The following is a 27,828-nucleotide window of genomic DNA, read 5'->3' as shown; positions in this document are numbered from 1 at the left end:
AAAGTCTTGTAAAAATAAATGCCGCACACTTTTTTAACTAATATTTTAAAAAGTATATGCATCCATTTGACATTTATTGCTATAAATAAATATTAATTTACAATATATCAATGGAAAATAATAAAATAAAATTTTATACACATTATGAAGTGATGATTGATCGGGTGCATGAGGTACTGTCTTAGCATGGCATTGATGAACTTGTTTAGAAAGTTTAACATGAAGATAAAATACAAATATCAATTCGCCGTTTCCGATTCTAATGCATTATAGGGGGGATTAAAATCGGTATGACTGGCTAATAATGGACAACGACTGTACGATTTATTATGTTGTTTTTTTTTATTTTGCCGGGTGTACGGACAGTTAAAGTACCCACATACCTAATATTCTGAAACAGTATATGTCCAAGTACCAACAGACAACCAAGAGAGCAAAACGGCCAAATTCACGAGAACTTCAAACGGAGTAACACATTTTTTGTCAACAAGTAAGCATCTCGTGCTACATGTGTAGCACCCGTTGTGCGATTTCATTGTCAAATCTATAATCGATTTTTATTCATTTATTCGGAATTTGGTTCCATATATATACACCCTACACAAGTAAAGCAATTAGTAACTTGAATACATGCAGAGACTATTTTACTACTGAATCACTTCTGGATTCAATTTCTCCCTTAAAGGAAATTCTAAGTCTAAGTGTAGTTTTCCAACTTAATGCCGACGCATCATTTCGTCTTCGAGTATCAAATTTGATTTATGCTTGCTGTCTCATTATTCATCCCCAGTTATTTTGTTTTGTATATACAACATATATATATATTGAATGTGACAGGTCCGTGGTCGATCCGTTTTCAACTTGGCATTTGAAAAAAGAGCATTATTCGAATTCTGCTTGAACTACTTTAAAGTGTTGTGAAATTTAACCTCATTCTTCACTATATTCGTCCGCTGTGGTGGTTTACAATTGAGCACAAGAAATTATCGGGTTTGATCACAACCGTCGTCCTAATAAAATCAACATCCTTTCTAATAATTTTGCTATATGGTATAAAAAATCTCACAGTTACAGCGACCATTATGTGGTATAGTGTGATTTAATTTGGCTTTGATATCACCTGTGTTTTGGTATCTTTGATACCAGAAATAGAGTAGAGTGCTATTTCTGAACTGATTTTTTTATTGTACGTTTTTTATTGTACCTTTATCTAATGTTACAAGATGGAGAATTGAGAGAGAAAAACATGTTAATCCCGCCGAATGTGCAAGTGGTTGTTCCTAGTGAGGAACCTCGTCAGCGGTTGTATTTAGTTATATCTATTGAAACGGCTTATGTCTCTTTTTTTATTTTAATAATTACATTACATGTATGTTTCAGAAGAATCCGTTATTTTGATTGGATAACAACGCTTGCGCGTCATACTAAAATTAACCTTCATATCCAAATGAAGTGTAACATTCATGATGACACGTGTCATCACAATAAAGTGTACATGTTAATTAAAGAAATAAATGATAGAAATCGATTTTTCATGACCCTAGCATAAAAATGTAATTATGAGAATTGAATGCTTCTCTTAGTAATTTTATAGGGTTGTAAAAGTGTTGATCGTACGCACATTTCTAGAATGAAGCGCGGAAAGCGCTTCCGCGCTTCATACAAAATGTGTTTCGGTCAACACTTTTACACCCCAATTAAATTACAAAACGAAGCATTCAATTCTTTAGTGAAGATACCAGAACTAAATTTAGTAGAACGTTTTCTAGACTTGTTTACTCTTGGGAATAGAGTTACTTTATAGTTAAAGAAATATTGTTTTTCGTTTATTCTGAAAATACAAAATACAGGACTCACATGGCCACCACAAAAAAATACTTTGTACATTCTTTCCTTAGTTTAAGTATACATGTTGAATTTATGTTAAAACCTGACAACCGAATTTTGTTTAAAATCGAGATTGTAGTTGTTTCTTTAAAAACTTTAAAGGACTTTTATATGAAATGTATGATTGCGGTTTGTTTATTCATAGAGAGCTCAAAGGTTTCTAGTATTTGTTCCATCGTTGGTATCTACCAATAAAAAATATTCAATATCGTCATAAGAAAACCTAAAGGCAAAAATAACTATCGACGGTTACCTAGCTTATAAGTCATTTTCCTAATTCATTTGTTTTGAACTTTTATCTTTGGAGAATGAAAGACTTGAACGTTTGGGAATGACGTCATATAGATATGATCATGATAATGGTGAAAATACAATGCAAAGAATTCGACATGAAAAAAATACATAATGCTACAATTGTTCACAATATTAAAATAAGCAACAAAACACAATACATAAGATACTAAGGGATGCTCAAAATCAGCAATGCAATATATCGTCCTGTCCCTACTTTCACCTGCTTTATATTCCTGATTGTAAATTTGTCAGTATGAACAGTGCAGAAGCCGGAAGATAAACAGGACCGGCTACCACGGCGCCACCTATTCGGGAACGATAATTTGCTACTTTTTATCATTTTGAATTATGTGACACCAACATTCACTGTGTCATGTCCGCTTTAAGTTCATAAAGCATAAACAGTGAGTTAAGATCTCATGATCATTAGAAATGAAGAGAATCACATAAATTCTAAACTAACGGCTAAGTGTTGTACGAAGTAACTTGAACACGTTCTGTATTGTTTTCGTTTTTGTACACCCTGACAAATGACAGCATTTCGCGTGCAAGTTGAGTCGGCACACTGTATTTATAAGAACAGTCGATGAAAGCATCCATAACGGAGGTTGGGATTTCATTTTGATCAGTTTGTCAATAGATATCTATATTCACCCGTAATTGTATGCAATGATATTGTTTCATTTGATTATATTCGGAAAAGCCATCCTTTATTTCGCTTTTTCATGGCAAACCGCAAATTCAAACAACCAAGTTCACCACTTTCTTCGTCTAGAATTCTAAAATTCACTGCATAATCTCCCTGAAAGTATAAAAAAAATAACATTTATTCGTCAAACGCAAATATAAAACTGAATGAATAAACTAAAAGATTTGTGATTAGAACAATAATATGGTAAAATGTAGCAAAATAAGATGATGTGATATGATTGCCATGCGACAACTCCGGAGTTAACAACTACGGTCACCGTACGGCCTTCAACAATGGACAAAACTCAAACTGCATAATAAGCTATAAAAGGCCCGATGTAAAACAATACAAACGAGAAAACTAACGTCCTGATTTGAGTACAAAACTATAAACGAAAAAACAAATATGATATACAGCAGCCAGCGACAACCACTGAATTACAGGCTCCTGACAGGCACATACACAAATATAATCCCTCATCTGGATACTCAGATGTTTAAGATGGAAAAATCTATAATATCATAATCGAAGGCTCTCGTTATACAATACTTTATATGACTTTTATAAAGATCTGAATGTATAAAAGGAAAAATAAATATTTTGAGAACTTTAAAATTTCGTTCTGACGTTACAAATTGAACTCAACATATCTGATTGATAACTAGGATGTCTATGTTGTGAACAGAATAAAAAATAAAATACAACTTCATTCCAAATTTACTTGAAAAAAATAGATATAAAAAGAGAAGAAGATACCAAGGGTCGAGCAAAATCCAAAATCTCAGAAAAACAAAGAACACAATGACAAACAAAAACAAAAAAAACCACAATGACAAAAAAAAACCCAAAAAACACAATGACCAAAAACAAAGAACACAATGACAAAAAAAACCCCAAAAAACACAATGTCCAAAAACAAAGAACACAATGACCGAAAACAAAAAACACAATGACCAAAAACAAAGAACACAATGACCAAAAACAAAGAACACAATGACCAAAAACAAAAAAACCACAATGACCAAAAACAAAGGACACAATGACCAAAAACAAAAAACACAATGACAAAAAAAAACAAAAACGCAATGACCAAAAACAAAGAACACAATGACCAAAAACAAAGAACACAATGACTAAAAACAAAAAACGCAATGACCAAAAAAAAAAAAAAAAAAAACAACAGTCTAGCTTTCAAAATCAGATTTATTGAGCAAACGAACCCAACTAAAACCGGGTTGAACGTACGTGCTCCGGAAGGATACGCGATTCATGCTCCACTATTTGCACCCGATGTGTTGCTCATGTCAAGTAAAAGTTCGACAACAAGTAGAATTCGGTCATGTTTCAAGCTTTTAAATGTAAAAAGATATGAAAATTACATTAAGACATCATATTTTTTGTTGCCTTAAATATACATTTTTATATAAAATGCATGGACAAAATTTTATGTTGTTGTCCTCACATCTATACGACAGAGTATCCATAGATTCCTCAACCAGATGTACTGAAGTACCCCAATGTCATGGCTAACATTTACAGTTCATTAGACTAAATTATCATTACAAAGTGTCAACTAAATCTTAAGCATGAAACCTGCGATGGAAATAGTAGTATTGCTATAGCTGTCATATAATGAAAGGAGCACGTGACCGGCATTCCATGTCAAAATTTTGACATGGTCACACGCGTAAATAAAAGTATAGTAACAAGCTACGACCTTAAAGAAAATAAACAAAAGATACAAAAACTTTCACTGTTTACAAACTATATCGATTAAATCGTCAATTTTCTGGAGTCATGAAGAGGAATTCGTAGATAGACTTTTACCTACACGTACCGACTTTATCTAGGTAGATTATCTTAAAGGGTGTAAATGTTATAAACAGATAAGTGTCATGTTATCGTGTCAGGGTAAAAGGTGTTGACAGCATTCCATTTACTATCGAATAACCTTGTAATGTATATATTGCATGATGTTTGGTATGTTTTGTAAATGTTACCAGATTTACATTCAGGATAATAACCCTTATATTGTAAGATAGCAGGCTTATTCTCATTTCGCCTTAGCTGTCAAAATAATTATATAAAATTAATCCCAGTTTGCCTTAGTACAAATTTTCAGGTACACAAGAATTAACTAAGGCGAAATGGGAGCTTCTGTAAACAACGTAATTAAGTTATGTTTTGTTTGTATTGCTATTAGTTGATATTTGTTATTTTGATGTCAAATTCTACCATGAAATACTATTTAAAAGAAGATATTTTTTTTTTTGATTTTTTGTGTCCCACTTTTAAAATATTTTTTTTTATAGTTGCTCTTCTTTTTCTGAAATTGTATTTTTTTACTCATGTGTTATATTTTGTAAATAAAGTCTTATTAGATATGACAAATTGGATATGGATGTTTCATATTTTAATGAATAAATAAAGACAAATATCAAACTATCATAACAAATATTTTATTTCTGAATCAGCACTGAATTCAAAGCACAATGTTATAAATAATAGCATGAGAATAAGCACTTATACATAAAACATAAGAATTATTTCCATATAGTTCATATTTTGAAAAACAAGGCACTGATGTACACATTTGAATGTTCAAAGTTCATTTAGTTTCCAAGTTTGAGGATGTAAGATGCTGCATCACCATACTGAATATAGTCAGTTGTACCATTGTGTAGGGTTTCCTTCAAATTGGCGTACTGTACTTTCTTTACCTCGTTAGATGCTTGCTCTTTCTTGAACACATTGATAATTTCAAATATGTTTGAAACATGGCTGTCCCAACAAATGCATGAATGGTGAAAATGCTGTCAAACATTGGTGGTGCTGTGTAGAAAGTTCCATCACAGTATACAGTGTCTGCAGTGCACAGTTGTCATAGATTTTCAGCAGTTGTAAATATGAGTAGCTTGTTGATGTCACCATCATCAGCTTGTAGAAATGGTTCTCTACTTGTGGTCTGGCGAAATTTTCTTTATTATATATAATTAACACAATTAAAAATTTTTTTTTATTATTTTATTTATTTTATTAAAATTTCTGTCATATATGTAAATAAATCTGTGGGAATGTATTTTTTCTCTTTCTTTTTAACTTTTTGTGTTGCACAATGTAAAGGATAATTGAATTATTAAGAATTTTTTAATTGCATAAAATTCATACAATCGAAACTTTTCTTAAATAAAGCATAAAAGAAGCAACTTTCCTACTGACTTATGTTTTATTGTAGATTTTTTTTCTGATTTCACAATTTTTTAAATCATAAAAAGTGTCTTTTTATAAATAAATATTAAAATAATAATCCAAGAGAAAAAAAAATCCCTAATTACATGTTGTTTATATTGTTATAAAAACACAGAGGTTTAATTTGTTTATTTAATTTTTTCATCTAAATTCACATTTCGCCTTAGTACAATTCCCATATCGCCTTAGTATTTATTTTACCTTTTTTACCTGGAATTTCCAGCTAAGGCGAAATGGGAACACACCAGATAGCATGGTAGTGTAAAGAAAAATAACTGACAGAAATGTTCTCTAATGTAAAAGATAGGATATGATGTATGTACCAATTCATGACACAAAATCACTACACGAACATGAAGAAGATAAAACAAAAGCAAAGGAACAGCGCTTTTATTGCTGTTCTTCATCTCAAAGTCACAGTGAGGCCTTCAACATAGAGCAAAAACTCATTGGAAATTACACTCATCTCTATAAAAAAAAAACAATTATCCTACCACAAGATGTGTGTGCTAAACCGTTCATTCTTTCCATGCTTTAAAATTGACGCTTCATTCGTCGTAGAAGTGCCTTGCAGTTATTTCCCCTACAGCATGCAATATAGTTGTATCGAGTGGTATATGTACTTTTAGCTGTGTCATCAAAACAAGTTCGATATGCTTTGATTAGTTCATAAAGAAAATGAAGAAGAAGGCGAATCATAATCGAAAAGAATGACAAAAAAACAGACGAAGTCGAAGAATGTCCATAATAAGTACAGACACCATTTGTATTATTTTGAATTTAGTTGTATGTGGCAAGTGTGTTCTTATAAATTAAATGGATGCAAATTTCAGCATTATTTTTTTATATACAAGTCGATTTAGAAATCTTTTGACTCTTATATGGACCTTTACTTCAAGACACATTTGCTTCGATAATACTCATAATTTGCTGAAAACTGTATAGAAAAATGATAAGCTTTCATGAAAAAAAATCCAAAATATCTCCATGCGCTTCAAAATTTCTCTTGTCAGTTTAAATATAAAAATCGTTCATACATATATATTTTGAAAAAGAAAATGATTTACCCCTTCGCAAATCACAGCTATTTAAAAATTGACACGATTCACATAAAATGGTACAAACAAAAGTACAATGAACAATGAAACGTTTCACTTTAAGTTTCTTCTGGTTATATTTTTAGGTTCCGTCCCTCATATAAACATCATTAAAAAGTGAATTAAATAGACCTACAAAATAAATCGTTTATATTACCGATTTTTTTTACAAATCTTTTCTTAAAAAAAAACGAACTGACACGAGCTAACTTTTCATTAACATTTAATTTCAGAAAGCACATAGTCGAGACGATGCAGACTTGACAGGAATAATAAAAAACGATGTCTGCAAACAAACTTAATGTAGTAGTCTTAAATCGACAGTTTGCACATTTCTTTATTCAATTTAAATTGAAGCTTTTAACGCTATTAGAGAGAAGGAAAAAAATGTTTATATAATACGGTAACGTATAATTACTTGTACTCATTAGAGAACCGAAAGGTTTATCTGTTATAAGTGGAGGTTAAGCGTGGTTAATAATGCGTTATTGAACCTTATAATAATTTGTTAGCTATTTACCGTCTACGAGACATATTATGTTGTTCTTGTATGTGACGGAAAATAGATAAATATTAATTATTTGTGCTAAATCATCTAATGATTTTCCGCTATTCAGGTTCTGATGTAAAATACAAAAGAAATGTAATGAACTAGAACTGAGAAAACTAACAACACATTGCTTAACAGCCTTAGGCTTTGCTTCCTAGGTGGTCCATTAAAATACACATCACTGTCATTTGAGAGTGTTGGCCGAAACTCTTTCTTATTAATCAATTCATGATAAACGCCTATTTCTATCGAGATGTTCTTTATACACGTGCCACTAAATTGACGTTAGTTGTGTTTTAAAGTAAATGTATAATTCAAGGAACGACCAATTAATTACGTATTTTATTAAATTAGTGAACATCAAGAGGAAACTGCTTTCATATTATAAGCAAAAGTGCTTGGCACTTTAAACAGATTTTTTGACATATTCAAAATTTCCCACATCGACAAGAAATTATCTTTCAAGACTTAATTTCTTAAATACTGGCTATATCGTGCCTATTTCTGTTTTAAATTCTGCAATGAAATCAAAAGATATATCAAATTGTGCAATTCATATTTACTTTATTAAGAAGATACCCATAAAATCGACGGTACATAAATTGGCATTATCATGTCAATGAACAGATAACAGTAATTACAAATTTTAAAAAGAATAAGGTGAACGATTTTTGTCAAGTGTAATTGTTTTTGTTTTTTGTTTTTTTTGTAAAATATGGTGATGTGATTTGATTGACAAAAAGGCAACCATTTAAAAATCCATAGGAAAAGATGTGAACTATTACAGGTCAAGTTGCGACATTCAACAATGAGCAAAACCCTTATTATAAATATAAAAATAAGGAGATGTGGTATGATTGCCAATGAGACAACCATCCACCAAAATAAGCTAAAAGACCCCGGGATAACAAAATATGAAACAACCAAAAAACAGAAAGCAACACCCTAATTAATTTTACAACAATAAACGAAAAACTATCATGGCAAACAATATGAAAGGTTCCCAGCTTGGGATAGGGACAAAACGAATATGGCGGGGTTAAACACGTTTGAATGCAGTCAATCCTCCACCCCCCCCCCCCCCCCCCCAAACCATAGAGATTGGCGTAACACAACATAAGAACATACCGTAAAAATCATTTGGGAAGGACTTGAATAATAAGATCGAATCTAAGCAGAAAAAAAAATTAACAAAATAACAAAAAGACAAAAGACACAAGGTACCGAACATAGAGTACTTTCAGCTACTGAAAGCTTCTTCAAATCCCAATTTCTTCTAATGAATAGTCCAAGACTAAAATATCAATCAGTACATCTCCAAAGAACCTAGTGCAAAGACGTCATAAGAAGTCCGATGAAAGCATAACCTTACATGCAATGCAAAACTACAAGTATCGACAGTTTTTGTTTTGTCTTGTTGCGCTTTTTTTAGTTTTCTAATGTTTTGTAGACTGTTTTTTGCCTATTCGTATAAGATTTTTTTTCTTTCCGTTTGATCTTAGGATCGTCTGTTTTTCTTCGACTTACTGTGGTTAACACTCTCCCCTTCTGAGGGTATTTTTCATCACTACTTGTTTGACGAATTTCACGCTTTCAGCATTGACAAAGATGTAACAAAATATTTTGTGGTTTTCATTTCACTGTATTCCACAGCACAGTAACAATCAAAATAGAAATAAAGATTTATCGCAACTTCACTCGTTAGGGATTGGTGTTTTTCTTTTATATTTACATATATAAAGATAAGCAATCTATTGTACAACGTGCAAAAAATAAACCGTTTACTGCACGATTGTTGTTTCACAAAAAGACGTCAGAGCTATTTACCCGTCAACTGTAACAAAGGTAAAAGTAGCTACTTTGTACCGGAAGTTTGAACAAGTTTGTAGTAAATTAGATTTATCTTTAGATTATCAATATGATGAAAGATTTAGATGTCTTGATTGGCATTTGCCCTGTATCAGCTTGACACTGACGGAAACGATATACGAACTTGTTTTATTAGTTAAACAAACTGTTTGATCGATATCTGACTTTTGTATAATTTATAAAATGATTATTTCTTTGCTGTATCTACTTAATATTGTCCATATATTTGCCTATCTTATCCTTTTTCCATGTTTACATGAAAAATTAATAAACAACTTACTCGAGGGGGAGTGTTTGGTTTCATTTCGTGTTTTCTTTTTTTTTACTTTATGAAAGATAATATGCTGAATTCAACATAGAAAAAAATCCAATACCGTATTTATTTGCATCTAACTATTTCTTGATAAAATTTTGGAAACAAAATTTCACATTAAACTTTAGCCGTTACCATCTAGGGTCGACTTTCACTGAAAGAGTTGGAACCTCTGTTCATGTAACATTACAAAAATTGTAAACAGTGAGTATCCATCATTTTATAGAGTAGAAAGGTAAAAAAAGGTTAATATGGACACTCTAAAATTTATGCAGACTGATTAATAACTATTTTCAGTTTCTTGTTATTTACGTTAAGTTTTGTGGATATCATTTGATAAAACAAAATAACTAGAGCTTTTTGTAACAAAATCATTTCAAAACAGTCCTTCATTAATTAAAAAAACCCACAACAAAACGTATTTTTTTAAATTTAGCATTCCTATGAAGATGACTCGTTTGCTCTTGTAAAAATGAGAATTTTGTTTATTTGATAGATAAATTAAAAAAGAGACTCACTAAAACTGTGATGACGTTTATAACTTTTTTTTAATGATTGTTGTTTGAAATAACACATTTAACGTTTAGAAGATAAAAAATAACTCCTTTCAAATGTTACTAAATGTATTATTAATCGCTTCTGAAAAAATATTTGATAAATTACAATATCTATGAATTGATATCTTTCTATTTTTCTTAGTACAGTATGCTTTTTAATAATGCAAAACTCAGTACAGATATATTCATATATTTTTTTTATTTTAAATAGATTTTAACCTGATTCATACAAAACGACGTAAAATGCTACTTTTCTGTTCTTTTATTTGGAAAATTTAAACAGATTCTCACAGTGGTATCTTTTAATATTAAAAATTTTACTTGTTTTACCACACACGAGCTATTTTTCATAAAACGTATCAATAAATAATCCTAAAAAGTCATTATTTTTCTTGGAGGACATTTAACAATATAATGCGAAAATGCAAAATTTAATCTACAAGGAGACTAGATTCAATTCAAGTACACATTTCCACAAGACCATTATGTTTTTAATTTCATTCAAGTTTCTCATAGAAAATTATACAAATATTAGATTTTTAAGCAAAATCAATCAAAAGTCACACGAAGTGATGAGTACGATTTGACAGGTATCTATGTTTGAAATATCAATACTTCAAGTTTGAAATTATTGCATATATTTTTAGAAAAATACAAGTACGAACTGATTTGAAGTCAAATCATTTTTGAACATCTCCATCAATAAATAACACTATTGTTTTCATAATTTTGACAATGCGCCGATAGTAAACTACAAAAAAAATATTCAATTTCTTTCAGTAGTATATACAATGATTTCGTTTTATAACAAATTTTGTATCAACGATTGTAGTTTTTGCTCCTTAGAGTTTTAGCTACCTGTAAAACCAGGTTTAGTCTACCATTTTCTACATAAGGAAATGCCTGTACCAAGTCAGAAATATGACAGCTGTTTTCCATTCGTTTGATATGTTTGATCTTTTTATTTTGCCATTTGATAAAGGACTTTCTGTTTTGAATTTTTCTTGGAGTTCGGTATTTTTGTTATTTTACTTTTTATATATTATCGTACATTTGAATAAAGACGGCAAACTATTTTTTGTTTTCAAAAACAGATATGTGTAGTATTGATAATACTAAGTTTATCAACAAACGATTCGCTCCTCGTTCTTTCAAATACAGTTGTCATATCATACTAGTAATGAATTGAAGTGTCAGATTTAAATTGCAACAGACCATTGATTAACATTTCCTTTGACTTACACTTTTCCCTGAAGTCATCATAAATAGAATTTGTATAAAAATTCCGGTTACATAGAAATATAGATAAAATATGATACCAAGAAGGCAATCAAACTGAAGAAGTCAAGGAAAGAAAAAAAACCACTTCAACCTAAAGACAACTAAAGATTTCTAACCCAACCCCACCAAAAACCAAGGATGAACTATGATTTTCCGGGAGGGTCAGCAGATCCTGATCCACCGATGAAATGATTCTCTAACTGAACATGAGTTGCTTTTGATAGTATTGTCATACACTGGATTGTATGTTAATAACGCCCTTTCACAGACCACTTGGCCTGATGAGATGAAAGTTTACAAGAACATCCTGTATTAAGTCGTTATAAGAGTTTGTTATTTTTGATGAATCCAGTATCAAAAATGGCTTCCATGGCCAACTAGGAGTTTGATTGACTGTAAGAAACCAATATAAAGATTTTTGTATGAGCCTGTACCAAACTTGCAGTATTTGCCGATCTAAAACCCGAGATTGCTTTAAATTTTGAACTGTTTAACACAGAAACAGTTTCACAGATTACATATGACCCATGGATGACGATTCAATGATCCTCTTCACACTTGTTTTTATCCATGTTTACAAATACTACTAAATGTATTAAAAATATGACTTTTTCCTCTACCTAAAGTTGTAATTTTGTTTAGGTTTGAAGTTTTAGGTGACAGGCAGAATAGAACTTAGTTCGGAACAATCATCTTTCAATCTATGATCAGCTTCTTGGAAACCATATACGAGTGGAAGATGTCAAGGATTAGCCTTATCCCGAGAGACGAATTTACAGACAATTATTTTATTAATATATTGTATATCTATATATATATAGTGAGTAGAGAATAGAGGCTCCAGAAAGTTGTATTTTGCCCTGATTGACCGGACCGGAAGAATTCATGCAGCTAGCAATGCTTATTACTTGTAGTATAGACATTATACAGAATAATAGTTAGTACATATCTACATTTCGAATGTTCATATTTGTTATTCGAATTCAAAAGGCCAAAATATTGACCTAAGTTAACGTTGTCCTTTTTCAATTTTGTCTCAAACCTTATTTTTACGTGTGTCATCGGTTAAAGTTTAATATAATAATTCAACATCTGCATTTAAGAAAACTCATCAAGGATACCATATTTATACATTTTACCTGTACCAAATCAGGAATATGGCAGTTGTTATCAAACAGTCCGTTTCTATGTATGTTGGCGTTTGTTTTTTTTTTTTTGTAGCATTTCAGTGTTTATGTTGTTCCGTTGTCTTCCTCTTATAGTTGATGTGTTTCCCTCGGTTTTTGGTTTGTGACCCGGATTTGTTTCAGTTAAATCGATTTATGACTATTGAACAGCGGTATACTACGGTTGCCTTTATTTACGTCAGACAATCGTTTCGTCTACATAGGACTCATGAGTGGCGTTCAAATTAAAATTCTGTAAACCAACTTATTATCGTGCATACTTTATTTCGCGTAAAATTCTTTCAAGCCAATTTCGCGACGATTTATTTTCGCGATGTTCTCATTTTCTTGATAAATTTATATAAGGGAATATCCAAGTTTTACATAATGGCGACGATTAAAATTTCGCGTTATTTTCCTTCTCGCAAAAGTTGCGAAAATAAATCGGTCGCAAAAAGTAGTTGGTTTGCAGTAATTGGAAGTTCATAACAAGTACGAAGTTGTAAAGCATTGTAAAACATATATAAATACATAATAAATAAATCATGCTTACTCTTACTTTGACAAAAGAGCCAGCGTATCCACCTATCCTAGGTATATTTACAGCTAGGTTTTTCACACTAAATACTCCAGCATGGAATGGACAATAACACTGAATATCTAAATGTCTTAATCGTTTCGGACATCTTCTCCTCTTTTCAAATCTTTCTAAATTTAAGCAAATATTGTCATACGTGCTGAAAAATAAATTAGAGATAAATTTTGTGATATATAAGTAGAGAGGAAAGCTGAATTTATCAGTGAATCACAGAAACATTACATAGGATGTATGAGAGAAAAAGTAGGAATTGTTTGGAAACAAATGAAGCAATAATAAATAGCAGTCTGACGAAACTTCCACATTAAGTTATAAGGGTTTTAGGAAGTGTAGGCCACATAGCCTTCATCTAATTTTCAAAGGGTTTGCTATGATATACCAACTCTGATTTGTTTGAATTTTTCGACCAATCAATTATATTTGATCCTCTTCAATACTGTTAATGTACTGGTCTACATTTTATACATACAAACCTCACACGTCCTTTTGGCGAATATGTAAAAGGCTAGCTTTTGATAACTTCAGTATCGATTTGTTCATGCTTGATACAGGGATAAATACTGATTAATTAATTTAAGAGGACGATAAACACAATAATGTATGACAAATGTAACAATTTTAAATTTCCATCAGTTGATTTCCCTTTCCTGAAGAGTATTGTACTTTTGCATTTTCTGTGTATGGTGAAACTATCCTACCATTGATTCGCTCACCAAAGGGCTTATGTCAAAAACGCGACTTTTCACAGATTGAAACCGTTGCTTCAGAATCAATCCTCTAAGGCATTTTTCGATTTAGTTGTCAATCCTAAGACAGTTTTAAAGTGCTAATTTGCATTTGATGTATAAATATGAATTAGAATGTAGTTGTATACAAAAAAAACAGTCAATATAAGAATTTAAAGAAAATAAACATTTGCAATAATAAAATGAAAGACGATAGCAAAGACTGATTTTCAACAATGCGTGAATTCAACTTGTGTCGCTGCATATGTCAATACAAGGTTAAGTACGCAGTATGGTATCACAATGTAAACTGTGGTCCCATAATTCTTGTTTGAGATGAAGCGGTGGATATCTATATGACGTGTGCAATACCTTAGAAATGAAACTGATACGTTCTTTTTGTGTATGAATTACTTAATTTTATAATTATATCTTTCAAATTGTTATCCTCAATTTTGAATTTTGGCCCACATTTAATTTTACACCTCTAAATTTGAAAATTGTTTGTTATTGTTAACATTTACTGTTCATACTGAATTCATAAAGTAGTTAAATAAAATTAAGTACAAAGTGAATGACATTTATCATAAACATGTAATTACTGCGGACATAATGATATATAAACACCATATTAAGTCCGGTAGACCGCACACGTCGTCATGTTCCACCCTGATATATACAGTCAGTTCAATAGAATCAAAACTATTATAGAAAGCAGATCTTCTCAATTACATCTTGTCTTACGCGACATCCTTGCTCGTACAAGGATCTTCTACTCTCGTTTTCTATAATAGGTATCTCCCATTATGTTAATTGGTCCACCTAATTTCAACCCATTGTCATTTGGAGATGATCAAACAGTGTATTGCGAATTAAAGTAGGGACGACGACTTATATTTTATCAAAGCGCGACAAGTTTGGATTGTCAAGTATTGTTATTTCGGAAAACATCGTTCAAGATATTGAAAACAAGACAACGATGTTAAGTACAGTCTATTTGAAAATACAAAAAAAGGGTTAGGTCTCAGTCTAAACGCAATTCCCATCAACTAACACTTGGTTAGCAATTGCACTTTGGGACTTGTCCACCTACTGTCCACCTAGTAGATAGTGTTTTTGGTACTCGTATGATTTAAAAGATACGTTTTGATTGTGAATTTAAATTTAGTAATTGTAATATGCACCATGATGTCATGAAATGTAATTCAATATCCTGCATTTATTATGTTTTCTCCTAAAAATAATTTCATATTCCCAAAAGTTATTCCATGTCTTTTGTTTTACTCTAGAAAGCGCTTTTTCCTGACAATTTGAAAGTACCCTGATCGAATATTGACCATCTTTTCTGTTGTTGCAGCTTATCAAACAATATGTCTAGCTGACAATCAAAACATTGTAGACCTTTCCTCTGATACCTTTTTTAATATGATGTCTTTATGTACATACTAAATACATACTATGATAATGGAATGAGTGCATTAACTTACCATGATCCTATCTGGTTATCAAAGCACGGTAGACTAAATGGAATTCTGTTAAAGAAATACTTTGTTACTTTCATCTCTATAGAAATACGTCTAGGTAAGTCATGTGTAATATTTCCCGCCATGGAAAGTTCCAGCGTTCCCGGTGTAACTATAGGATTTGGATGGATTTTTACGTGATGAAAGAGAATAGGACGATTTGGATCAGAACCTGCAAAAAAGAAAACTACTACAGAATAACAATTTTGAAAAGTCCTTTATGAATATCTTTAGGTCCATCATTAATCAATGCTTTACCACTGCCCATTGATCGCTGTAGCGCAATGAACATATTCTAATGTGATTTATTGATTTAAAGAAGTCATCTTATTTTCATATGTTTATACTTAGAGTTTTTCACCTTCATCATTAACTTTTTTCTGATTTTGGTAAATAATATATTAGAAGGATTTCAACAAAACGGCAGAATTAGATCCATTTTAGATAAAACGTGTTCTGATGTCAATGTGTATAGCAATAGTAATCTCTCTAAAATTATATCTGTAATGTTTTTCATAATTTATAACAGTATAATCATGTTGTATTACTGAAATTATTTGAACGAGCTTGTCAGCACAAAATTGAAAATGTCAAGGAGGCAGAGAATTGAAAATTATTTTTGGGAGATGAAAAAGATATTTATTGTATGAGTTTTTTAACATATTTGCCCTACTGATATTTCTTTATGGAACTTACTTTTCTTTTAAGCTCTAAATCCATGTCATCTTCAATGGGGCCTTTGCGTGGGTATGGATAAATTAATGACTAATATTTGACATTACTACAATTTGGCATTTTAAGTCTCTAAGATCCCTTTTTAATTCTTTTTGAGTTTTATTGACGTTTTATTCAAGGTCTTTGCTGATGCTTACACTTAAATAATCAACAACGTTTTAGTTTATATTGGAGCTTACGTATATGTATATCTTTATAAAATCTATATGTCTTATTTAAATCTTAAACGATAGAAGATTGTTTTAATCTTTATGTAAGACCACAACAGTTTTCTTATATATGAATACGAAATATTAGAGGCAACTGTAGTTTACCAAATATCAAAATAAATTTTTGATATACAAATCGAAGGGCTAACGCGTTGAGAGTATACACTATTTAGAAACTAAGGTTTCATCTCCCTTAGTCAAAGTTGACTTAAGATGGACTTGGCTACCATTTGTAGGTCTTTGTTGGTCATATAGCTCTTCAACTGTTCCTTTTTTATACATCCTTGGCTTCAAATATTCGTCTTTGAGCGTTCCTGTTGAAGATAAATCCAGAAAAGCGCTTCGGACGCATGAAATTTATAAAGTTTTATTTTCATTTTCATGAACCTCAAAAGGAGCGAGACCTGTGCGTCAACAGGGCACGCATCTCCTGATATTTTCGCCTTGTGTGCTATGCGAATCTAGACTCGTTCCAATTGTCACGATGGACAGTTGGACACATTCGGTAGAAATATCTTACATACCTTTGTCAGTGTCTATTCGAAATTTTATTTAAGTGTTCTAAACTTAAATGTGGTACATTTGAATGTGGATATCAAAGTCAAAATTTAGGAAAACGATGAATGTAATAAAAGTGATTAAAATCTTAGCACTGAGTAATTCAAGAATTTTACTTGTTCCCCACAAATACTGCGACCGAGAGCAAAATTGTCTGCCTTAAAATCAAAACATGCCCCCCCCCCCCCCGCTCTTTTGGCAAGTTTTCGTCATGTCGAGTGTAAACAAGAGCATAGATCAGAATTGTTCTTGTTGAGAAATTCAAATTATACATGTAACATAACAAATCTAACTAGAGAGACAGTCAAATATAGTACTGAATTATAAACTCGTCATTTAATTGTAGTTTTTACTGTCATTTATAGCAATTTCATTAAACGTTTTAATATAAAAAAAAATTAGAAGTAAAACATATTGCCATTAATGGTTATATTTAGTAGATCGCACCTGTTTTACTGTAAATTAATTCGAATCGTTCAATTGAAAGTAACTTTCCACGTAAGTATCAATTAACATGTTGAACAAATGCCTACCGCATTTAATGATGTTTTCTTTTCATCATATATTCAGTTTAAGTCGTAAAAGACAACAGTGTGTCAAAACAGGAAGGTATCAATCATTTTATAATAGGCTTCAAACGTCTTGTTCTTCTATTGTTCATTCATTAATGCGCGAGTGTAATTGTTTTAGTTATTAACGTTAACAAATCGTAATTAAGGACCTTTCTGTAGTAGGTTTGCCTTGTTTGATTTCAACGGAATCTCTACTTTGATGTGTAATAAATCTGCCCTTGACGGTCCTGATTTACTTCGATTATTTCATAGATTTTGAATCTTTAGAGCTCTTCAACTGTTTCGATTCTTATACATACTCAGCTTTCAAATATTCGGCTTTATGCGTTCTTGATACAGGTGAATCCAGAAAGTCGCTTCGAACAATGAAATTTAGAATGTTGTTTTCATTAATTATCTAATTGTTCGTATGAACATAAGATTATGCATTAAAACACGACCCTAGGGACAGATTAAGACTGTTAGAACTTTTAGTGGAGTCTTCCTTAGCCACATTCCACCGTAACGATAAGATTTTGAGAAGCGATGTAATTCTTGCCATGCCATTGTCAGTTCGCTTACGACTAATGAGTTTGATTATCCCTTTTGATAGATTTTGTCTCACTTTATCAGGACTGAAAATGAAACATATAATATTTAAACACACCTTTTTCACTGCTCTATTTATTAATTTTCAGAGGCGTATGTCCTGTCCGTTATCATCCTCAAAGAGGAATATACATTTAAAAACAAATATTTTGAATGTCAACGTTATTACGTATTTTCCCATCCCTGGCTATCAAGTGTTTAGGTATGAGCGTCTCTGGTTAATCCAGATAAAAAGCATCGTACGCACAAAATTTGTAAAGTGTGATTTTCTTTCACGAAGTGTATACAAGAGTTTCTTAATGTATTTTGTCAAAGAAAATTGCCTGTTTTCGTAATAACATATTGACGTACAACTATACTAACTGGACAAAATTACCAGTTACCAGGTGTGTCAAAAATCTAGTATTTAGCATTTGTTGTGACACTTTCAAGTGCAATTCAATTATTCTCACATGGAGTTTCAAGTTGACATGCTTAATATAATTACAGGTTTATTATATCACAGGAATTTCAAGGAGGTGACCACTATGTCATTCTGTTTACTGAAAGGTTTTACGACATCGACCACAGTGATCTAACCAAAAACCACATATTAAATAATATATCATGTGTTGACCACAAATCAACACTAAATGCCACATATTTATATTGTTATATATGGCCGTTAAACTGGCATACTTTAAATGTCTTCCATATTTTTTAAGGGTAAAAAAATCCAAGTGTGTCGGTGCATATATTTATTTATTGTAACTTGCTATACATTTACACTTTGATGAACACTACATGTTCGATAGAGAATATGCCGTTTAGATATGTTAAGGTGTTGTGAAAAAATATCTTTATAGTGGCGTTTCGTTTTGTCTTTACGAAGTTTAACCATAAATAGTGATCCATAACAGTAAAAAACAAATCTGCGATAAGAGTAGCACAGCAAGTTCCCACTAGTATACTCCCACATAAATATTATCAAACAAAACCTAATAGCTTTGATCCTTTCTTTGCATGTCAAATAAATGTTTGTTTTTTTTATTATTATTTTTATTGTAACTTTTATAACTAAAAAGGTCTTGTACATTAAAATAATAAAAGGGATAGGACAAATCATATTTTAGACTTATTGTAGATATCTGACAGTAGCAGTTATAACAATAAATTTATTATCAATCTCTGCAAAGAAAAGATTAAATATCTCATTGAAATTTAATGATGTTTTCAATCAAGATATGTCACTTTTACTGTAAATGTTCTTAAAGAATACTAAACAGAAGACTAAGCTATATCATATTATTATAGTTAGAAATAAAATTGTCAATGATATGTCAAAATGAATTATAAAATAAAATGAAGTTTCTTAATTTGATGTAGCCGATCCTTTATAATTTTGTGCAATCAAAAAGTAAAAAGTGTTTCAATCACATCTTTCTTTTGAAGAAATACCTATCGATAAGATATAAGAATTGTATTTCAAACGATTTGAATATGTATTGCAATGAATATACGTAGTATAATTATACGAATGGGTTAACATATACAAAATGTTGCTTCACCATTTTCAATTAAATCTATCAAATACTCCATAGAAACTTGAACTTAGTTAAATATAAGTGCATTTCATGTCAAAGGTTGAATTAATACAATAGGTGTATGTTTCGTATGTTGGCCCTTCGCTGTAGGTAGAATTCGTTACCTAATAACAGATTTTTTTCTCACCTGGTACAAAAGTGACATTTACATGTTTCTTATACTAGTGCTACCGATTAGTCTTATAAACAGTCGTACCTATAAAAGTTTGAAGTATTGACAGTTTTTCACAACTATTTGCAGATTTCATATTTATATTTTCTCACAACCAACGATAACAAATATCATGGGTATGAATAGAGCCTAAAGAACGTAAGGATGGTTTATTTATTTTAACATTTATATTTCAAAACTTGATAAATGACAGCGAAAAATTTCATTTTTATACAGATAAGAAAGTTTATAATTTAATGAACGAGGTCAAATACATTCTTCTATAAGTGTTAAAATAAGAAATTATTATAAACATCTGGTTTTTTTATTATTGTTATAACTGGTTGTTTGAATTGTATTTAGGCTGTACATGGAATCCTAAACGCAATATTTGTTCAACATACGTTTTTTTAACTATGGATAAGTGTTGATACAATATGTCGAGTTTTAAATACTAGTAGACTGAGACTAAAACAGATGGATATTAATTTTATTTTTGTAAACTCGTCAAAGATATCAGGCTTATGATTTGACCTACCAGACGCGCGTTTTGTCTACATAAGACTAATCATTGGCGCTCGAATCAAAACAGTTGGAAGGCAAAAAAACAAATACAAAGTTGAAGAGCATTTAAAACCGAAAGTTGACAAAATAAGAGACTATTCTAAATATACTCATCTTATCTCTCCGTTAACAAGATAGTCGCAAACATTATTAATGTTATGTTTAAGTCTTTGTTTTGTGTTTTTGTCATGAATATGTGTTTTCCTATATCTTTTGGTTTCAAGCGAATAATACAGAAACCGGACTTATACGCACCAAATGCTTACAGTATTATGTTCATTTTCCCCTTGTTATACGGGTATTTTAGAAATGTATGAAGCAATAGTGAATTCTTAAACAAGTGTTTGCTCGTAACGAATCATATGAAGGGAGTCTTTGTAAAAATATGTACATTTGAAATGGGCGCCTTTTAACAGAAAGCTACGTAACAGCACATGATTTCGTCACATTGCAATAGGATTAGATGTGTTTTTATTCAAACATGTTTCAGGGTCTTTTAGGCGTATGTAAAGCTATAAATTTCATTTGTGAAAACCAAACAGATAAAGAAAAATGAAATAGCGTTATATAAAAAACACGCGTTGTCAGCACTTTGTATGTTTGCATCGGTCCGAATGTTAATAATAGTATATTATGTATTATGCTAAAATAAATACATTGTTAGTTTTCGGGTGCCACAGTCATGGTGAGCAGAATCTGCTCACCCGTCCGGAGCAACTGGGGTCACCGCCGGCTTTTAGTAGGGTTCTTGTTGCTTATTCTTTAGTTTTCTATGTTGTGTTTTGTATACTATTGTTTGTTTTGGTCGCTTTTCATTGTTTGCTATGGCATTGTCATTTTGTTTTCGAATTATAAATTTGAATATTCCTTTGGTATATGTATCTCCTCTTTTCTAATAGACCCTACATCACACAGAAATAAACTACTGTACATCAAAATAATCGAGCTTTTCATATTTTACTCTCAGGAGACAAATGGTAAAAAGATTTCTTTATCAAGGAATGATATTAATTGTAAGTGAGTTTGTACCTTTTGACGTACTTATTAGGGGTGAATCTTCATTCCTTTCAACTGATTTGATATTCTTAATCCGTGGAGAATGAAGTTAATCATATCCGAATTTTTAAAAAGGTTCGTTTATTTCGTCATTGTTCAACGCTATCACAGTGCCAATGTTAACACCGAAAATAACGTATACTTCGGTAGAAATTTAGTCCAACAATGTTAGGTATACAAATTTGCTGTAGCAAATTTTCGTCCTCATAGTAGCGGGATTTGAACCAATGCTCCTTTTACAGCGTTGCATTTCCGCCTGCACTCTGTCCATTCTAGACCACTAGGCCAACTAAGCTTTATAGAATATAATAACTTTCCTTATGATGCCTTTCTTAATTGGATTCACCTATATAGTTGTGTAACACACTATATGTGATGTAATATGGTATAGGATGTCTTTCTTATTACCTATATTTTTCGTATTTTTCGTCTGTCGTAAAGTATGATAATAGTTATTATGTAGTACCATCAATGTGTTTTATTCTATGCATCTAGATATTGACAACTTTATGACAGGATTTCTCCACGTGATAGCTTAAGGTTTAACATCATATAAGGTCTTCAAGCATTACTTAAATCTATGATCTATCCTAAGATCCTCTAACTCTGCACAGGTGGTAGAAATGGGATAGCTTCATATATATAAATAAATAAGTGTCACAGCAGGTGGCCCTGTTTGATCTATAGAAAATAAAGGTATCTAATTAATTTAGAGAACCCTGAAATTAATATTGTTGATAGAATGTGGTCAATTGACCGCAATATTATCAGTATTTCTTTGTAAACTATTTACTATTCTGTCTTTTCTTTTGTTTATCGCATTAATAAACACACCTGAATTACAGGTTAAGATCTTATGCCACTCCGTTTCTTCAAACTTAAATTAGTTTTATCTCAAATTATATTTTATATAAGTGTAGGTATTTCGTCTGTTTGATAACATACGAAATAATTCGCTTTGACGCGATAAGGCCTATTTTAAGGTGTTATTTACATGTATGCTCCAGACCATATGAATATTTTGACCAAATGCGTATATACTCATATGGTCAGGCCATGCATCTATGGTCCTGGTAATTAAGACGATAAACGCTGAAACGTTAAACTTTAAAACTGTTTATTTGAATAGGTACAACTTCAAGTTGTCATAAAAAAGAGTTTATGAAAATAAAATTTTGAGTGATTTAATAGCATATATGGTAATCCTTGTTACATGCATAATAACGAATGGCAATATGTCGAGTTGGGAAGATAACTTCAACAAAAATCCAAATGAACGGTTAAACAAGGACTGACGTATGAAAACGTCATCATGATAAAGACGTTTTTAACTTTCGTCATACGAGTAGTCGGCAGGGCGTCTGGTGATTTACCACGTTTGTTGTACAAATTAGATGACGTCGCCGGTCAAAAACCGTAATTTATTTAAGTTGACATGTGAATAAGGTGTACTACAGTCACGTTATGATATTGCTTCGTTAGACCTTCTTTAAACGCTTTAAATATATCGACATGGCTTACGACTTCAATATCAGATGACGCAGATGATATAAGTGCTAGCGTTTCATTTGCAAGCAAAACATTTTACAAAATGTGTAAATACAGAAAAGTAATGATACATTATGGGAGTAATTGTCATCAAAAGCGTAGATACTTGAATAAAATTAGGGATGATCTGACTTTGTCATCAATATGTCTCGTATATTATACAAAACTATTGTAACTGCGATTTACTACCTTTTACTCTTCGGCTAATAAGTTTTGATTCTGTCTGTTATTTTCCGCCTTTTTTCATAACTATTTATTCATTTCTTTCATAACACACCCAAGAATATCATAACCAAATCAGAAATTTGTATCAAAATTTACTATTCACTTTTTATCCACTTCTCATACGATATTATATACTTACTTTTCCTTAATATTTGTATTTGAAGAGTAAGTAAATATATCATGATCACATCTTAAGTGTACCGAACATGATAGGCACAACGAAATATATATCAAATGAAAGTTTGTCCTTTAAACAGGTGTTCAATCGCATCCGAAACAAATAATCTTCATACTTTAGCTGTGTATATTCAACTTAGGCGTTAATTACGTAATTTGAATTTACTACCATAAAGAGACATAAATTTTACAGGTAAATTACATATTTCTAACTGGCTAAATCATTATTTTATTATCGTAGTTTCCTAGGATAGAGCTATATTTGTGTAAATGGTCCTCGTTATATGACCATTACATCAGAAGAGTAAGCGTAAAATCTTATAATTTAAATAGAGAAGCAATGGTCATCCGTGACATTTTGAAAATACCTAAGATCTTAATGAATTTAAACAGGTGCTTTGTTACGCAATAGTCGTCATTGTAGGACCAGGTGTGTTTAAATTTCTTGTTTTTCATCGTAGATGATAAACTAAGCCGAATCTTTTGAACATTTTTGGAATTGTTTTGTCTTTGATTTTTTGGTATAAACCTGCAACTAGAGGGAGATTACTTTATTTTGTACGAAGCTTCTATTGTTTCGTCCCCAGATTAGTTTTTCATTAGTCGGAAGGTCACACATCTTAAAACCGATTTAATGACCGGCATTTGTTTGAGACACTCGTGCGATAAAACTAGTTGAAATTCAACATGAAGTTCAATTGCTCATCACCAGTAGTTTACCAATGTCAGTTGAAAGTTTATATCAACTGTATCTAAAGACGTTATCAACATTGTTATTTTGAAATTGGTATAGGTATTTTCTTAATTATTTGTTTTTACTTATTTGTTTTAATTTTATGTTTTTAAAGGCAAGCCTAGATACTTTTAAGACTGAACACGTTTGGTTTTCTAAAATTGATGACGCCATAAAGCATTTACGTCACGATCCTCATGTTAAACGCATCACCTTTAAAGATGATTGCCATTTCCTGTCTGGGTCGAATAAAACAATGCCGATTTTTTTTTTACAAATGCCCTCCACCTTTTCCTGGTATCTTCATATGTTTAAAACCCATTATGATGTCATACTGGAGTCATATTGTATTTCAATGCGCGCATTACTATACATATCCTATTAAAGCAAGTATAACCTCACGTTAGAAATTATTCAATATTCAAGCAACAAAATCTTTTATCATAATGCTTGCAGTATTTCAAACCATCATTTTAATGTAATTTATCTGAATTCGTTCAACAATTTTGATTGGAATATCGAACATTTATATACACTTTATTATTCTGTTTTCTAATTCAAAGGAAGTTTTGCTTGTAATTAAAAATAGTTCATTGTCAACGTAATAGCTTGCGTTGCAAATTTCCTATATTCAAATATGAAGAAAAACATTCTTACGTTATGAAATTACAAATTCATTTTAGGATTTAACAACTCGAATCACTCTTTGAACTCCACATTAACGCATATTAATAGTAGCGTAGATGTTTTAAATAGCCTCTTTCGATCTATAAATATAAACCAATTATCTTTTCCACTTATCATTGTTTTATGGAATTTCCTGTTATTAAATCAATAAAGGTAATGAGACTAGGTTATCTTGATATTTGATATCATTGATAAACACCACTGGAAAATAGTTGGCACTAATAAGAAAAGAAGAGAAAAATATAATCAGAACAAAATAAAAACAACGAAGTTGGAATGAGGGTGCTTTGAGACTTCGGATCTTCTTTTCCTACAAAAAAATCAAAGTCAAAACAAAATATGAAGATACCAACAGGAAGTCGAAAATATGATTAAGGACAGACTGCATCAAATCAAAACGAAAATAAATGAATTCGGTATGTTTGTTTTCGATTATAATAATTTGCCTTACGTTTTTGGTCTTTTGAAAGAAATGAATTTATCTGATTAAGTTTCGTATCTGCCGGGAAAAAATAGCAAACAAAATTTGGTACAACACTTCTTTGGCGGTCTTCATCAACTTGCCTTTCTGAAATCTCCTAGAATCGATCCTTTTTTCGGCAGAACCTATTTGTGTTTAACTATTTTTCTTTTGAAGTTTACTCATTTAAGCATGCACCTAGCTTGTTCCCAATTAAAAGATATGGTATTGGAATATTCTTTAAGATTTACTTGAATACTGATAATATGTTATACATAATACACTTTCAAAATTTACATTGTGAGCAATATAGGTAAAGTTGCAGTGTGTGATACCTTGATACCTCATTTAATCTTATTGCTTTAACATAAATCTTTTCCAAAATTTATCTAGTGTGCCTAAATTTATAGTGATGATCAGATAATGAACCAAAAGGTACACTCATACGGTTATGTCCGCTTAATCTTGACACTTTATTCTGGAAAACGTCATACTTTTTATTATGTTCCTAAAAATATATTTTCCGGGGATAAGAATGTTTTTCATCCCTTCTACAATTTGTCCTACTAAACTAAGAAGTACGGCCTGACGAGTTTTCCATCTATAAATTCATCTTTAATGTACCTGCTGAATTCTTTAATTCTCACATGTGAATGAAGTTGGTTTCATTCAATACAGTAAATTAAATTTCAAGTAATTATTTGTTTTCACTTATAAGTTCAGATGGTTTAGTTGTGAAATAAATTATATACAAACGATCGTTTCTTTTTCAGATTATTTCGACGTACTTTAATTTATCAATGTCGTAAAATAAACATGTGTGGTTTGAAATCAATTTCATGTTCACGGACATTGAAATTGCACATTGCAAAAGCCATTTCTTTTTCAAGCAAGCCAAGATATACGACCTGTGCTTTCTATTTTATTATTAATCTGTATGTGAATAAATCAAATCTGAAAATAATAGATTTAATCTTATAAAATGCTTCCCATCTTCTAAAATAAATCACTGCCAAACGATCAGTGAGGGATAGATGTAGGGGGTTAGGTATATTTCATGGAGGTAGATGTTTATTTCATTTTGTTGAACCCTACAATTAGGTACAGTACATCAGTTGATTAATTGTTTTAAGACATCAAATGATCTATCAGTACCAGCAAATGCGTATAATACTAACATTAACTTGTAATAATTGAACGGTAAATGGACATTAACTATTCACAAATCAGATAACATTTGGGTGATGCAGTGCAAAACTTATATAAAATTTTAACATTTTATTTTGAAGAAAAGTAATATTGAAAAAAAAAAAATCAAATTTATCTTAAAATAAAGAGAATGGTCTTAAAAACAATTAATTGTCAATGAATAATTGATATGATCGGTGATTTCAACTCAAATTCGTAGTACTTACGAAGAAAATGTTGTGGGGTTGCTAACAAATCTTGGTTTTGAAAATGATAAATGAAAATCCTTAATTCAAGATATATGCATCAAATGTAATTCCATATTGCTATAACTACTTTTATCAGCAAAATTTGGATCATGCTTCATTCATGTTGGTGGGCAACTCGATACTTTTTTCTGATGGAATGAACAAACAATAAATACTAATATACAAATAAACTCCAACTCACCACAGTCTGAAAATTTGAAGGATTTGTTGTCTCTTTTTCTCCTGCCTAGTATAGTTGTACACCCAGTCAATAAAAGAATCAAAACTGGAAATAGAGTTAACTTGTTGTGATTAAAATTAACCATTATTTCATCAAAGCATCAATAAATAAAATGTTGTGTCCAATGTCTTAACTTATGTCATACAAATAATGATATTGCATCCAACTTTTGTCTGTAGAATATATTTTTGTTAATTAATTCAAAAATTAATTAAAATTTTCGTCATTGAACACCTTTTAAATATATCCAGTAAATTCCTCTGCAATTCCATTATTATTGAATTATGCATATGACAAGCGTTGATATCTAAGTGTCAGAATTCGTAGAACATATTACAGTCGCATGTTCATTCGTACAAATATTTACAGTGATCGGCAGATCACATAAAACTGTTAAGACCTCACACATCGAAAGCAGATCGGACGTCCCGGGGAACACCCCCACTTTACTTTACCTAAAGTTAAATGTTCTGGGCAGCGGCTAAGTTGGAAGGTTGGATCACTT

General features: G+C 31.1%; 1 protein-coding gene across 2 annotated transcripts; it reads right to left on the bottom strand.

Annotated features, from left to right (window-relative positions):
- LOC127714568 (ganglioside GM2 activator-like) lies at positions 1 to 27,828 on the bottom strand. Of its 2 annotated transcripts, none has more exons than XM_052220641.1 (4): positions 27,285 to 27,828; positions 15,765 to 15,972; positions 13,508 to 13,691; positions 1 to 2,983 (listed from the first exon to the last, which is right to left on the bottom strand). In XM_052220641.1, exons 1-4 carry the CDS (start codon positions 27,406 to 27,408, stop codon positions 2,870 to 2,872), a joined length of 630 nt encoding a protein of 209 aa, XP_052076601.1. In that variant the 5' UTR covers positions 27,409 to 27,828; the 3' UTR covers positions 1 to 2,869. The 2 variants fall into 2 exon arrangements, with proteins under 2 accessions (XP_052076601.1, XP_052076602.1); XM_052220642.1 differs by having other exon boundaries at positions 13,514 to 13,691.

Source organism: Mytilus californianus, unplaced genomic scaffold, assembly GCF_021869535.1.
Source record: "Mytilus californianus isolate M0D057914Y unplaced genomic scaffold, xbMytCali1.0.p SCAF_9, whole genome shotgun sequence".
NCBI classification, from domain to species: domain Eukaryota; kingdom Metazoa; phylum Mollusca; class Bivalvia; order Mytilida; family Mytilidae; genus Mytilus; species Mytilus californianus.
This window is presented reverse-complemented; position numbering and strand designations above follow the sequence as displayed.